General features: G+C 36.2%; 1 protein-coding gene across 1 annotated transcript in view; it reads right to left on the reverse strand.

Moving 5' to 3' along the window:
• The window catches only part of LOC306669747 (microsomal triglyceride transfer protein large subunit-like), a 48,240-nt gene that overhangs the window by 8,920 nt on the left and 24,274 nt on the right, over positions 1 to 15,046 (reverse strand). Inside the window, 10 exon segments of the mRNA XM_079153894.1 lie at positions 1,328 to 1,408; positions 1,410 to 1,430; positions 1,432 to 1,557; positions 3,253 to 3,261; positions 3,263 to 3,340; positions 3,342 to 3,372; positions 3,465 to 3,556; positions 3,558 to 3,567; positions 5,738 to 5,949; positions 7,847 to 8,059. Coding sequence (XP_079010020.1) covers positions 1,328 to 1,408; positions 1,410 to 1,430; positions 1,432 to 1,557; positions 3,253 to 3,261; positions 3,263 to 3,340; positions 3,342 to 3,372; positions 3,465 to 3,556; positions 3,558 to 3,567; positions 5,738 to 5,949; positions 7,847 to 8,059 — 873 coding nt within the window.

The raw sequence follows: 15,046 nt of genomic DNA on the forward strand, positions 1-15,046 counted from the left end.
CTGGACCACCTACTTTCAAATATATATTACACTATAAAGGTCAAATATTTGGTTAAGCCACTCTAAAATGTTTTTTTGTTGTTGTTTGTTGTTTTGTTACATATGGCTATCCTGAACTGATATCAGAATAATAAAGATAGAGAATTAATATTATTAGTTTTAATTATTAATGTTTTGGAAGCTTTAATAAAATCTGGTAGCTAAGATTTGTCCAGCTCTTAAAAACTATTTTTCACCACTGGAATCTAACAAATCAGAGTTGTCAAAGAACAACAAAGGTGGTAAAATCTTTGGATCATCTTTTCAAATGCCCCACTTTATTAGTAGGAAGTCATGACTTAAGCTATTAAGTAACTGCCCAAGAGCATACAGCAAGAAAGTAGAGGAGCCAAAATTCAAACCTAGGCTTTTACCTATGAATTTAGTAAAACACCAAAGCAAACTTCACAAGTAAATTCTACAAGTCTATAAAATTTAATGTTCATTCTCTTTATACAGCTTCAGTATAATAAGTATTAATCAGAATGTACCATGATTTCCCTTAAGATTCTTATTTAGCCACCATTCCAGTTTTTCTTTTTGCTTTGCTTAGACAGGAAATAAAATCAAGCCATTAAAGGAAAAATATTAAGCATGAAACATTCAAACTCAGCATTCAGAGTAACCCTCTTCTGTTTCTCTGAAAATCCAATTAAGCAGACCAACTCCCATCTTGGTCACCTCAATCTTACCATAGAGATTTAGGATCAAGGACCATCGAAAAATATTCTAGATTGGCCTTTGAGTGAGTGAAGTACTCCTTCCTACTCTCTAAGAACAAACAGCCCTTCAAAGATTCTATGATCATGAGAATTTTGGGCAAAGAGTCTCCATGAAATATGTGCTGGCATCAGTGGTTGCTTGTGCAGGGTCAAAATGATGCTCTCTGGGATCTTCATCATTATTGTCATTAAGAACGTTACTGGTAACTTATGAAGCCATGTGGCTCAGCAACTCAGGATAAATACCCACCCTCTCATGCCCAGGTAAGTCCAAAATGGAGGCAATGCCATCCCTGCTCTGCTATATCCTAGGCAGTCTCCATAATCTTGTTTCCGTTAGCATCCATATTTCCCATTTATCTCAAAGTAAAGAAATCCCAGAATCAGCTAACAAGTGCAAAAGAAAATAACATAGGAGAAAGGCAATAATATCAAGAGGGTCAAACGCTTAGAAGGTGAGCTCCAAGTTGGGCAGAACTTGGTCTTGTATCCTCCAGGCATACAGCACATTCAAAATGCACCTGGCAATTTAAGAGACTGAATAAATACTTGCAGACTTGAATTACCTGAGAATGATCGACTAGAAGAATAAGTCCTTTCACCACGCTGACAGGGTCGCTGGATGCTGACAGCATTTTGGACATCAGAATCACTGTATCCATTGAAAAAAAGTGACAGGTCTGAGCTGAACATCAAAAAGGATGGCTGACATGCCGGCATAGGAGTCGAGATTCTCCTCCCCCTCATCAGGAGTGGCTGCAATTAAGGCCTCCAGCCCTTGGGCTTCAATGACCACCTAGGGAAAAGTTGATACAACGGTTATGACATACCTGCTCTGTAAGTGATGAGGCTTCTGAACTGCAGCTAAAACTTTTCTGGTGGTCAAAACCTCAAATGCCTGCAGTAGGTAGCCCAAAACACAACTAAAGTCAAACAAAACCTCTGTGCCCAAATATAAGGCAGATTAGTCTCTTCCATGTCATCTTCACAACCATTCTTTAAATGCAGATGATTTTAACCCATATTTTAGGTGAGGGGGAAAAAAAAAGGCTCAAGTTCACTCGCTTAGTAAAATGGTAGAGGGATACAAAACTTCTGCTTTCAGACTGCAAATCCATGAGTTCTCTTTTCTTTATTTTCTTCCTTCCTTTCTCCCTCCCTTCCTCCTCTCTCTCTTTCTCTCTCTCTCTTTTCTTTCTTCTTTGTACTGTGGATTGAATCAGAGGCATTTTATGACTGAGCACATCCCCAACCCTTTTTATTTTTTAATTTGGAGACAGTGTCTTGCTAAGTTGCTGAGGCGGCCTCGAACTTCCAATCCTCCTGACTCGTCCTCCAAGTTGCGAGGATTACAGGCATATATGTGCCACTGAGCCTGGCATGAGCTTTCAAATCTTTTGAGGCCCTTGGTCTTCTCAGGGACTGTTACATATAATAATGAATCAGCTATCCTGGAGAGCTCTGAAAGGAGATAGAAGGGTATTGACACAGTGTCCCAAGGTTGCTGCCATGAGAGGAGCGAACTTTCCAAGCCATGCTCATACATTTCTATGACAAACTTTTCTCCCTTGCCAAAAATTAAAAAACATTTTTAAAAAGACGACAAATACCATAAGAAGGTTCACAACCTGATTTCTACCACACAGAATTTACACATTTTCTGTCCTCCCTACCCCAGCCCCAAACCACTGGGTGCTTCACATTTCTGAGCACCTATCAGAAAACAGATGGCGAGTCCTCTGGACAGAAAGGACATGGTATTCTAACTACAGTACAAGTAAGAAGGGAGGCGATTGAACATTGAAGGGAACTCAACGTTTCTGTGGCCCTGGATCACTTCTAAAGCTTAACTATCTCTTCAATTAAGAAGGTTATAATTTGATAGTCATAAAAACTAAAAAGAAGGTATATTTCATAATAAGGTAGACTTGTAGGTCATCACCAAATTTTGGATAAAACTAACAGAATGAAAAGCTGCCAACCAGTTGTTGAATGCTTACACTGTATTTTTTTTTCCTAGCTGTTTTTGAAGAAATACAGATGGACTCCAAAGTCAGAGTCATATTCTATTATACAGTTTCCTTTATGTTGAATCAATCTATCTGTAAAGACACTCAAAAAGGCAAATACATTTTAGAATTAAATACTCAGGGGGTCCAAAGAAATATATTTATGAATACAAATAAAATATTATTTTAAAAGTTTAAGTGAAGAATACAGACACAATTTCAATTTTGTGAACATGTATACCTTTGAAAGACAAATGGATCTCTGGAAAGTTGTGCACATCAATTGCTTACATTCCAGGTTCATATTTGGAACTTCCTCTGGGTTTACAAACCTATTTAACCTTTGCAGATGATGGAATCATGGCAACATGTGACAGAGCCATCATTAACTTACACATAGTTGCTGCCATCAGGATATTATATTTTACCTTAGGCTAATTTCTTACACAATTTGTTAAGCACAACCCATGAAGATGAGTTACCTGGCTACCCGTGAAGACCAGCCTTCCCAATGTACTGCAAGATGTTCAGGTTACTTCTTCTTAGAATGCCAGAACCCGAGTAAAGAATTGTCAAGGCTGTAGGTAGATGCTGCTCGGGGACTACCTAATGACAAAGCAACCATGCAGCTTAGCAACAGCTTCAGCATGCCAACTTGGGGATGGGCATGGAGGAGAACCCCTCTGTGGGTTACATACGTTCTACGTAGCCTGTGTAGGCAGAAGAGGATCCACTCTTGGAGAAACGGTCATAATTATGAGTGGCCATCTCCTTGAGAACGCGACGGAACCATTTTGCTGCAACATGTAAGAAGAAAAAGCTGAACGTTCATTGTAATTGGCTGTTTCCCAGTCAAGTCAGGAAAGAAATCAAATCCTCAGAGGAAAAAGAAGGGGGGCGGAATTTTCCTCATGCCACTCCAAGACTGAGGGAGGTGCCAGCTGGACATCAGCATCAAGATTAGGGCTTTCCCCTTCATTCCGCAGATATTTGAAATTTAGTTTGGTATCCAAATGACAGCAAGGTAAGGCTTCCCAGCGATGCAGGGCTTCAGCTGACAGTGGACACAGAGTGGAAAGCTTGGGCTGAGTCATCACTGTTCTGTTGTTAACTTGTATAAATGCTTTAAGAGAAACTGTATCAAACTAAGGTGGTTGCACACTGTGTCTTCGAACATTTTTTCTATTCCATTTAATGTTATCATTGGTTAATAATATATAACAGCAAATTTCCAGGATTTCTTTGTACCTGTGTAGTTTTCAATTATAGACACAGCTCAATAAAACACAGAAATGAACCATTGTCTCAAAGTCTTCCTCCTTACTCCATGTCTCTGTATTTTCTATGTAATTAGGGTTGAGATTTTTCCATTTTTACTGTGTAACACTAATAATATCAGTCATAATAAAATTATGACATGGTAAACATCTAAATAATCAGCCAAAGTAAACTGGATCTAGATCTGAGGTAGGAAATTTTTGAGGGGAGGAAATAGCAATTTGATATACTCTCCACCCTCCAATATCACTAGGTTATAAGATTTCAGCAAAGAGAAGCAAAGAAGGGAGGATCATAAAAGATGCCCTTAAAAATTCAAAGGGTATTCACGTGGCTGAATGATTATACATGCTTTGCTTCGCTCCAGAGATAAAAACGAGAGACAATAGGAAGATTTCAGTTCATACAGAGACATGTGGGCAGAGTCTGAAGAATGAAATAGATTTCCTCACAGGTGATGAGCTTCTTGCCACCAGAGAGGAGCAGTTGAAGTCTGGACACAAGGTCCCTACACTGCAAAGTGACACTAAGCAAAGTGGCCTTTACTGTCCCTGCCCACTGTAGGGTTTCTGGTCCTAAGAATCTGACCCACAATGTTTGTGATTGTTTCTTCCCATTTCCTAGGCTGCTCTTCACCCCCATCTTCTTCCCTGTGCTCTGATTGCCTCTTCTTTCCCATTCCTAAATTACTAGACTCACAAGACAAGTCAGCAAACATGCCTGGGACTTCCTCCACAAAGCCTCAAAAAAGCAACAAGGAAGTAGAAGCAGAATCACATCCATTCACCTGGAAATCAATGGCTTCCCATAGACCTGGCTTCCTCCTTCCTCCCCCGCTCACCCACTCCTTTCATTTCTCTTTGTCCTACTCTTCTCTCAGGTCTTCTCACGCCCCCTATTTACTCTTATTCTTATTTACTCTTATTTACTCTTACTTCTTATTTCTCTTTCTTTCAATCTTTTACTTTCTTCTTTTTAAGTTTCTTTTCCTTTGTTTTCCACCCTCCCTCATCTGTCTTCTTTTGCTTTGGGGACCATTGAAGTTTGTTCTTTCTTGGGGGTCCTATTCCGCAGGTACCTCTGGGGAAATGGAAATTCCTTCTCTAGACCTCTGATTCCAGTGAGAAGGAGCTTCGGGGTAGCTACCCTGAAGAGTGGGATTGGTGAATTTAGGAGGAAAGACTTGGGGACCTGAAGGAGGTGAGTCCAACAAGAGTGACTGAAAGCAGCAGAGTCTGCTGTTTCAGACCTTGAATTGACCAAAAATGTAGGCCATGCCTAACATTTTAAACCTTAATGGCAAATTTATAAATGAGGCTTCAAAGATCCCAAACATATGAAAAATTAAGATGAAAGACAAGTTGGTGAGAACTAACATCACTTTGTTGGGCTACATATAAAAGAGTCCTGCAATTAGATTTTAAAACATTACTAACATTTGGCAATATGTACTTATCAGACTGAATAGTACAGCCAGAGTAAGTCAGACTCAGAGCTCCCAATTAGAAACAGCCAATATGAAGCTATTTTAGCTGATTCACTAAACAGTGTTCTCGGGTAAATTTTTCACCTTTTTGTTCCATGCAATTTTTGTTCCATGCAATATAACACCATTTTATTAGCCACATTTGTACCATATCAGTATGTAAATAAACTTAAACAAGCACAGAGACATGCAACGTGTCATACCTTGCAGGCATTTCAAAACGCAGAATGTCTTGAATAATGGAGAGCATGTATTTATTCATTTCTTTGGGAAGTTCCCCAATAGAGAGCAGGATGTTTTTTACCTCCATGTAAGATGGGTTGTTTTTTAAAATGACAGTAGCTGCAGTCGTCCGCACAGTCTTTTCATGGACTTTACGATTCTGGTGGTATATCCTGTTCAAGGTCTTCTTCAGCTTGTAAGATATTCAAAATTAGTGCACAACCAGACCTTTAAAATTGATAGTGTAGCAGGGACAGTGAGTAAATATGTGTATTACTACATTTCCCAGGTTCCTTTGTCATTAGGTTAGAGCCATACAACTAGTTCCAGCTAATAGGCCATGACATGACAGAATCAATATGGATCACTTTCAGGTTGAGGCAATGCTTTCCCATCTTTTTCTTCCATGACTCAATGGACTGATGGCCACATGTTCCCTTACCCATATTAGACATATCATGATAAATAAACTTTTGATAAACTGCTGAGATTTTGAGGTTCATTTGTTATGCAGCATAACATGGTTCTACCTAACTAATATATTTTATGGATACTACTGCCACATGGCAATGAGGATTTGGGGAGAAATGGCTATATGAATGGATATTTCTTCACAATGAAACACCTCAGAATCTTTTCTTTTCTTTTTTAAATTACTAGGCCTTATTACTTTTTTTTTTAGAGCAGTGTAATAAGGTTCACAGAAAAATTGAGTAGAAATTAGATAGAGTTTTAATATATCCCCAGTCATATACATGCGCAATCTCCCCCTCTGTTCACATCCTGCACCACAGTTGCTATGATTTGAATGTGGCTTGAATGTGTCCCCCAAAGACTCATGTGCTAGAAGCTTGGACCCCAGTGTGGTGGTGAGAGGTGGTGGAACCTTTGAGAGGCAGGGCCTCATAGAAGGTAATTAGGCATGGGCTGTTCGACTTCAGGAGGAATTAATGCAGTTTTATAGGACTGGATTAATTCCTTCAATAATAGGTTATTAAAAGGGATCCTGGTACCTCCCTGAATCTTTATCCATATGTGCCACTGGCCACTCTTACATGCACTTCTGCCATTGTGAAGCTATTGGCCATAAGCGTTTATCAGAGCTGAGAAGATGTCAGCACCATGTTCTTGAACCTCCAGAACTGTGAGCAAACTAAATTTCTTTTCTTTATAAAACACTTGACATCAGGTATTTTGGTATAGCAATAGAAAATGGAAAGAGACAACAATGGTACATTTGTTATATTCAGTGAACCCACTTGACACATCGTTATCAACCATAGGGTACATTATGTCCTTTTTTCCTAAAAAATATTAAAATCAATGCAAATGTATCATTATAATTGTATTCTGTGTCAACAACTAATTTTATTGGTCACTAACATTACCTAAGAAGATATAATATGTGAGGCTCTTTACTAGGCATTTATAAATATTTCTTGCAATTATGCTTCTCTCTGTCTTTTCCTATTTCCCTCAAATCTTGGCCTTCCTTCTCAGGAAGTTAAATAACTCACCCAAGGACAAACGACTAGTCAGAATTTACAACCAGGTCATCTTTCTCAAAAGCCTGTACGCCTAATGATTATGCTTTATTGCCAATCACATTTGACACAAAACTGGGGGAAGGGCACTTAGCTACAAACTGGAAATAACATTCTCAGTGTTAGACACCCTATTCAAAGTAAGTTTTTATTAAAGTTAATAAACATCCTCTGCCCTCAAAAATTTTAAGTTAGGTGACTGCCTAAAAATGTAGTTATATGAACAAAAGAGGCCAATCTTAAGCCAGGATATTTTTGTGCTGAAAAATTTAACAGCATCTAAAAACTTATAAGAGGAAGTATATTTCTGAAAATAATTTATTTCTAAAAATAAGAGGGTATGCTTCAGGATATAGGACATTATCTATTCAAAATGTGAGGCTGCTTTAGAATAGCCTTAAATGCAATTTTAGAGTTATTTCTAAGCACAAGAGAGAGACCACTTGGGGAAAAAATAGAGTGACTTGAGAGGAATTTGCTCTTGACTCATGTTCGGATGTGCTTTTCCCCTTCTGCTTATGTTGCAAATATTCTTGGAGGTCTCACCTCATCTGTTATGAAAGGGACATCATATCGCTGGAGAGTGGTAGTAGCGAGGTGGCTGATGGGCCCTTCTCCTGCCTCTGCATACTTCAGAAGGAGTGGGACACCTTCTGGAAGCAGAGCGTTCTTCAGGGCCAGCAGGTACATCATAGTGTCCTCCTTTTTCTCTGGTTTTTCAAGTCCTCCCAGGATTAACTTCTTGGCTTCAACTACGGCCTAAAAAAGTCACATACCTTAAACTTATTCATAACTATACATAAAACAAAACTCAGGCAAGAAAACAACCTACAGTTTTAAAAGGTTTGCACTATTGCCTGGACACACAATAAAAGCAAGTAAGTTGAGCTTGAAAAGGTACTTGTGTTTTTTTTCTTAAATATATATATCAACACGTTCTTAAGAAGCAATGAGCTAATAATGGGCTGATTTAGTTTTAAATGCATTCTGAATTTTTTAAAAAGCCATTTTAAAGAAAGCCATTTTAATTCCCTTGCAATTGATTAAAAATTTTTTCGTTTATTGAATTTCTAAAACAAAAATTAGATGGAGCCTAAATGTCACCACACATGTTTTCTTAAGAAACAGCCTGAGTGAAAGTACTTGCTTGACATATAAGGTCTGGTTCTAAATGTTTTGGAAGTGTTTGTTCTCACTTGCAGACGAAGTTAATTAATACTGCTATACATTTTAAAATATTTTTAAATGCTTTCCATGTGACAAGTCCTTTGCTAGGTACTTTGCAAACATGTTCTGCAATTAGAAAAGGCCTTTTTTCCTGACCTGGAGAAAGGGAAAAAAAAAACTCTGGGGATGAGCTAATAGTTTAATGGAAAGGCAAATTAGAAATAGAAGCATCTGAGTTCTGGTCTTATCCTTGCCACTATGTAAGTTTCTGGGCTTTTGTTTCATCATAAAGATTTCTAAGACCTAATTCACCTAAAGGATTTATGAACTCTGAAATGAAGCTACAGGTACACACACACACACACACACACACACACACACACACACACGGAAGGGGAAGGTTGGACGGAGGAAGAAAATAAAAAATCTCCAAACAGAAGGAGACATACTAAACTTCACACATAATTCAAGAAATGACATTTGTCAACTCTTAGATTTGTAAAATATATAAATAAAGCTTGATAATGTATTTTGTTTGTGAGGCTATGGGGAAATAGGCATTCTTGTGTATTGCTAGTGAAAGCATAATTCATATGGAAGATAAACAGAATTGACAAAAGTTAACAAAACTCCATTTTGATCTACAGCTCTTGACCTGAAGCTACATCCCCAACAATATAAAACAAGGTGTCTAAAATTATCCATTTCAGCATTATGTGTAATTGCAAAAACAGTGGAAGCCATTGCATGATAGTGTGTAGGAGACATTGAATAAACTGTGATTCAATGGCACAATAGGGTAGTAAGCAGTTGTAAAAAGGGACTAGGAAGGCCTCTATTACCAGTATGGAGTGATTTCCATAATACATTGTTAAGTAGAAAAAGTTAAGCTATAGAAGAGGATATATAGAGTGGAAATTTTGTACAAGAAAAAAGCAATAGGAAAGTGTGTGTCCGTGTGAACCTCTGCTTGCTGTTGTGAAAAGAAATGTAAGAAGGAGAAACAAAAATTAATGGTAACGCTTAGCTATGGAAAGTAGATAAGAATAGGTGGAAGGGCTATTCTTTTTGAGGATTTTTTAAAAATAGTTTTGGCTTTTGAATCATGTTAATATTTTATATCCTCAAGAAGTAAAAGTAAGTTAATAAGGATGCAAAATTACTAAAATCCAATTGAAACTTAAATGAACCTAAATGGATATCAAATTGATAACAGAACTAAACAGAAGAGGACAAAAAAGAATTCATCCAAACAACTGTTGTATATAGGATTCAGACTGTATACCTTGGAAAATATCCTAAGGACAAAAAGAACTGTAATGAAGTCTTGAACTGAACTTAGTTTGTTTTTATAGTGACGGGTGTAGCAATTTCAAAACTAGTTTGTGTCACTCTTAGAAATGAGCAGATGAATGAATATACTGATGTTCTCAAAATATCCAGGTTTCTTGCTGGGAAAAAAAAGATAAAATTATAGAATGGAAGGAGAGAAAGAAACTTGTTATGTTCAATTAGAATTAGAAACATAGGTATGAATTCACACTTTAATAAATTACATGTATTTTGTCCACCAGAAGATCCTAGATGCAAGGGCACTCAAGTAATAAGAAGTAAAAATATTTTGGAGTAAAATGTTAGATGTCTACAACTCACTCTCAGATGGTTCAATTAAAATGAAACAGAATGAGCTAATGTTAATATTTCAAGACTTGGAAAATCTAAATGAAGAGTATAATATGTTCATGAAATTGTACTATTCTTAGAAGTTTTCTATAAGTTTGCTCTTTTTAAATGCAAATTTTGGGAGAAAATGAAATTAGGATGCAGGGAGGTCAAAATGTAAACAAACAAAATAAATAGAAAAGACATCATTGACTTTATTGGTCCTGATGGTGAACTTGTCTAGCTGCTATTCAGACTGCTGTTGGGCAAATTTCATGCTAACACACACTGTGAAGCCATAGCACTAGATGGAATAACAGGTACCTTTTGGGTAGCATAAGCATTGCGTTCCCAGAAAGTACCTTAAATTTGTACTTTCATTTTCTTTCATATGTCTTTGATTTGACCAAAGGGTAGATCAGAGCTTCATAGCAGAAAATAGAAAAGAAAATTTGAACATTAACTACAGTCCATTTGGTGGCCAAATCTCATTATCTGAACAGTGCTTAAAATAAAGTAGCTCAAAAACATTAACGAGATTGAATGACAGTGATAGAGGATAGTTTGCAGCTACTTACAGGGTGATTTTAAAAATGTGAAAAGAGCTAAGCTGTCTCATTATCAGAAGAACCTTGATCAGTCACTCAGTTTCCTTTTTATGCCACATGCCTTGGTAATCCCTTTTTCTCCCAGGGTTTCTGACCACCCTCTATTTCTAGCTCTTACTTCTCTCCTGATCTGCAGTTGTGACCAACTGCCTGTTGAACAACTCAACCTGGTGGCCCAAAGGATTTCAAATGTAATATGGTCAAAACAAATTAATAGCTCCACCTTCCTAAATCAGGCTCTGGAACCCTTGATTAAGTGGTAGGCTTTGCCATACCCTGGTATTCTAACCTGGAGCTTTGGAGTCACCTAGATTCTTACCTCTTTCTCATTCCCCGCAGCTCATCAATGACTAAACACTATTGAATCTACTTCCTAAATGGCTCTTGAATCTGTCTCCTCTTACTCCTTTGACCCTATGCTTACAACTATTAATTCTTACCAGAGTTATTCCAAAATGTTTTCAGTCAGATCTCACTGACTAATTCAGCTAATATCCAGTCCATATATCATCTTGCTTCTTCCAAAATAAAATTTTAAAAAGGAGTATATCATTCACCCACCTAAAAACTTCACCAGACCTCCTTGTTGTATACAATGAAGGTGAGACTCCTTAGCTCATTATTAATAAAGATCTATTTACTTTCTTCTGTCCTCCCCATTTCTGGTATCTTCACCCTAACCTACCTACAGGCAAGCATACCTATTTTGTGTTCCAGTGCCACAGAATTTCTCACTGTTCCCAAGCATACTGGGCCTACTTTGGACCTTTTCATACAATATTATGCTACTTGTAGAATATCCTTTATTCCATATTATGATTTCTTCACCTAAAACTTTCTTCTAGACTAAGCTCAAATACCGTTTTGGTGAAACTTTCCCTAACACCCTTAAACAGAAAAGGTCACTGTGGCTCTGTACCCCACTTGTTTGTTTCAGTATTACAGTTGTCCCTCAGTATGCATAGGGATTGATTCCAGGACATCCTGAGGATAACTAAATTTACAAATGCTTGTAAAATGGTATGGTATTTGCATATGACCTGCACACATACTCCTGTGTACTTTTAATCATCTCTAGATTTTTAAAAAATTAATTGGAAGGTTTATTTATTTATTTTTTGTGGTGCTGGGGATAGACCACAGGCATGCTAGGCAAGTGTTCTACCACTGAGCCACGCCCTGGGCCCCTAAAGCATCTCTAGATTACTTGTAATATCTAATATAATGTAAATGTTACATAAATAGTTGCCATACTGTTTGTTTAGAGAATAATGAAAAAGAAATAGTCCACACATGATAATTACAGATGTAATTTTTTTCCAGTATGTTCAATCAATGTTGGTTGAATCCTGGATGGGGAACCTACAGATACAGAAGGTCAACTCAACTGCACTAGCCTGTTTTTAGTTGATAAATAGACAAGGAGTTCTTTGAGAATGGTAGAATGTTTTATATCTCTTTATGTTAAAGGATTAGCATTATACCTAGCATAGAGTAGATGTTCATCAAATACTGCTAACAGGATTTTTATATGTGGATTTTGTCTTTAGCCAAGGTATTTAATACATCAATTGCTGAAGCAAATAAGCTACTCAAGTAATTATGGAAACCGAAAAACATAAGAATTCATAGTTCTCTATACTAAATTTGATTTCTGCCAGAACTGATATTCAAATATTTTCAGTGGCCCTCTTTTTAGTAATCTTTTTCATACTTCGTATACAATCTATTTAGGGGTTGTCTCTCATGAAATGATTTGGTTTCAAAAATATTCTCAATATTGTTCTTAACAGCAAGTGTTTAGTAAGCAAAATAATGCAATTATGCCTTCCTGTGGCAGAACAGGATGCTGGCTATATAATAAATATGGACAGAGAAAATGCTTTATTTGTATTATAGAAAAGTGGGATGTATTTGATTTTAATCCATTTGGAATTTCCATTTTGAGTTATGCTTACACAGTGAGTATTTTTGCTTTTTTATGTAAAAAGATGTGAAAATTAGCTCTTAGGAAAACAAAGAAGCTTTCAGCAAATGAGATTAAAAGCAAAATACAAAGTTCTAGGTGATTAGAAATACTTAAATTTCCACTGACAAAACTTTAAACTATAAACTACATTTATTATAGACAAAGTTCTGTTCTAACAGGAAGCCTTAGAATCTAATATTTTCCTAAGAACTAGAAGAACAACACACCATTCAAAGCTGAGTATAGAACAAAGAAGGCCATTATATATGATAAAGAGGTCAATCATCAAGAAGACATAACAATTGTAAACAGTATGTGCCCAACATGAGAACACTTAAATACATAAAGCAAGCATTAAAGAGAACTGAAGGGAGACATACCACAACACAATAAATGTTGAGGATTTTAATATCCCATTATTGACAATAGACAGATCATACAAACAAAATCAATAAGGAAACACTGGACTTGAACTATACTTTAGATCAAAAGGACCTAATAGACATACATAGAATATTCCATCTAATATTCCCAAAATAGACATTCTTAAGTGTACACAGAAACCTGCCCAGGCTAAATTTTTTTTAAGCTAAATGTTATTTTTTTATTTTAATTTTAATTTTTACAGAATGCATTTTGATTCACTGTGCACAAATGGGGTACAACTTTTCATTTCTATGGTTGTACACGCTGGAGATTCACCATTTGTGTAATCATACATGTATATAGGGTAATGATATTTGTCTCATTCCACCACCTTTCATACCCCACTTTGTTCTCTACACAATCCAACGCTCTTCCATTCTTCTCTTACCCCCTTCCCCCACTAAATCTTAATCACAAAATAAGTTTTAATAAATTTAAGAAGATTGAAATCATATCAAATATTTTTTTTCCTTCCACAATGGTATGTAACTAGAAATCAATAGAGGAGGAATCAAGAAAATTGACAAACACATGGAAATTAGATATAGGCTTCTGATAATTCTTAAATAAAGAATATATTAAACTGGAAATGTAAAGATATTCTGAGATGAATGAATATGGAAACACACCATTCTAAAACTTATAGTTTGTAGCAAAAAGCATTCATAAAAGGGAAATTTATAGCACTAATGCCTACATATAAACAGGAGAAAATCTCAAAAAAATATTTTACCCTGTTAGTAAAAGAAAACTAAACAAGCTCAAATCAGCAGAAGAAAGAAATAACAAAGATCAGAGGAGAAGTAAGTGGAATAGAAACATACAAAAGAAAATGAAACTAAGGATTTTTTTTAAAAAACAAACACAATTGACAAGCCCTTAGCTAGACTAAGTTAAGAAGATAAAAGACCAAATAGGCAAAATCATAAGTGAAAGAGGAGACATTACAACTTACAGGTAAGAAAGATCATAAGAGACTATTATGAGCAATGTCTACATACACAAACGAATTGAACAATGTAGGAGAAATAGATGAATTCCATAAAACATTTAACTTCCCAAGAATGAATTATGAAGAAATCATATATCTGAGCAGAGTGATAATGAGAAAGGAGATTGAATCAGTAATTAAAGTTTTCCATCAAGAAAAAGTCCAGGGTCCAGATGGCTTCAAAGCAGAATTCTTCCAACTATTTAAAGAAGAACCAATACTAATCCTTCTCAAAACTCTTCCAAAAAATGGAAGAGGAGAGATTACTTCCAAACACATTTTTACAAGGACAGCATTACCATGATACCAGAACCAAAACAGATACCACCGAAAAGAAAAGTCAAGGCTAGTCTCACTGCTGAGCATAGATTTTAAAATCCTCAATAAAATACTAGCCACGGTACTTTAAAAAAAAATCTGTCACCACAACCAAATAGGATTTATTCCTACAATGCAAGGATGGTTCAACATATGCAAATCAATTAACGTGATTCACCATATTAACAGAATGAAGACCAAAAACATAATCATTTCAATGAGAGCAGAAAGAAGCATTTGACAAAATTTAATGTTCCTTATTATAAAAACTTTCAACAAATTAGGTATAGAAGGAATATTCCTCAACACAATAAATCCATATATGACAAAACCATTACTGACATACTCAACAGTAAAAAGTAAAACTACTCCTCTATGATCAGAAACAAGACAATAATACCTGCTAGCACCATTTCTGTTCATCATCATATTTGAAGTCCTATCCAGACATTAGTCAATAAAAAGGAATGAAAGACATTGAATGGGAAAGGAAAGAAGTGAAATCACCTCTGTTTTCTAAATACATGATTTTATATACAGAAAACCCTAACAACTCCATCAAATGGCTGTTAGGATAGATAAATGAATTCAGTAAGTTGCAGGAT

Source organism: Sciurus vulgaris (assembly GCF_902686455.1).
Source record: "Sciurus vulgaris genome assembly, chromosome: 9".
Classification (NCBI taxonomy): domain Eukaryota; kingdom Metazoa; phylum Chordata; class Mammalia; order Rodentia; family Sciuridae; genus Sciurus; species Sciurus vulgaris.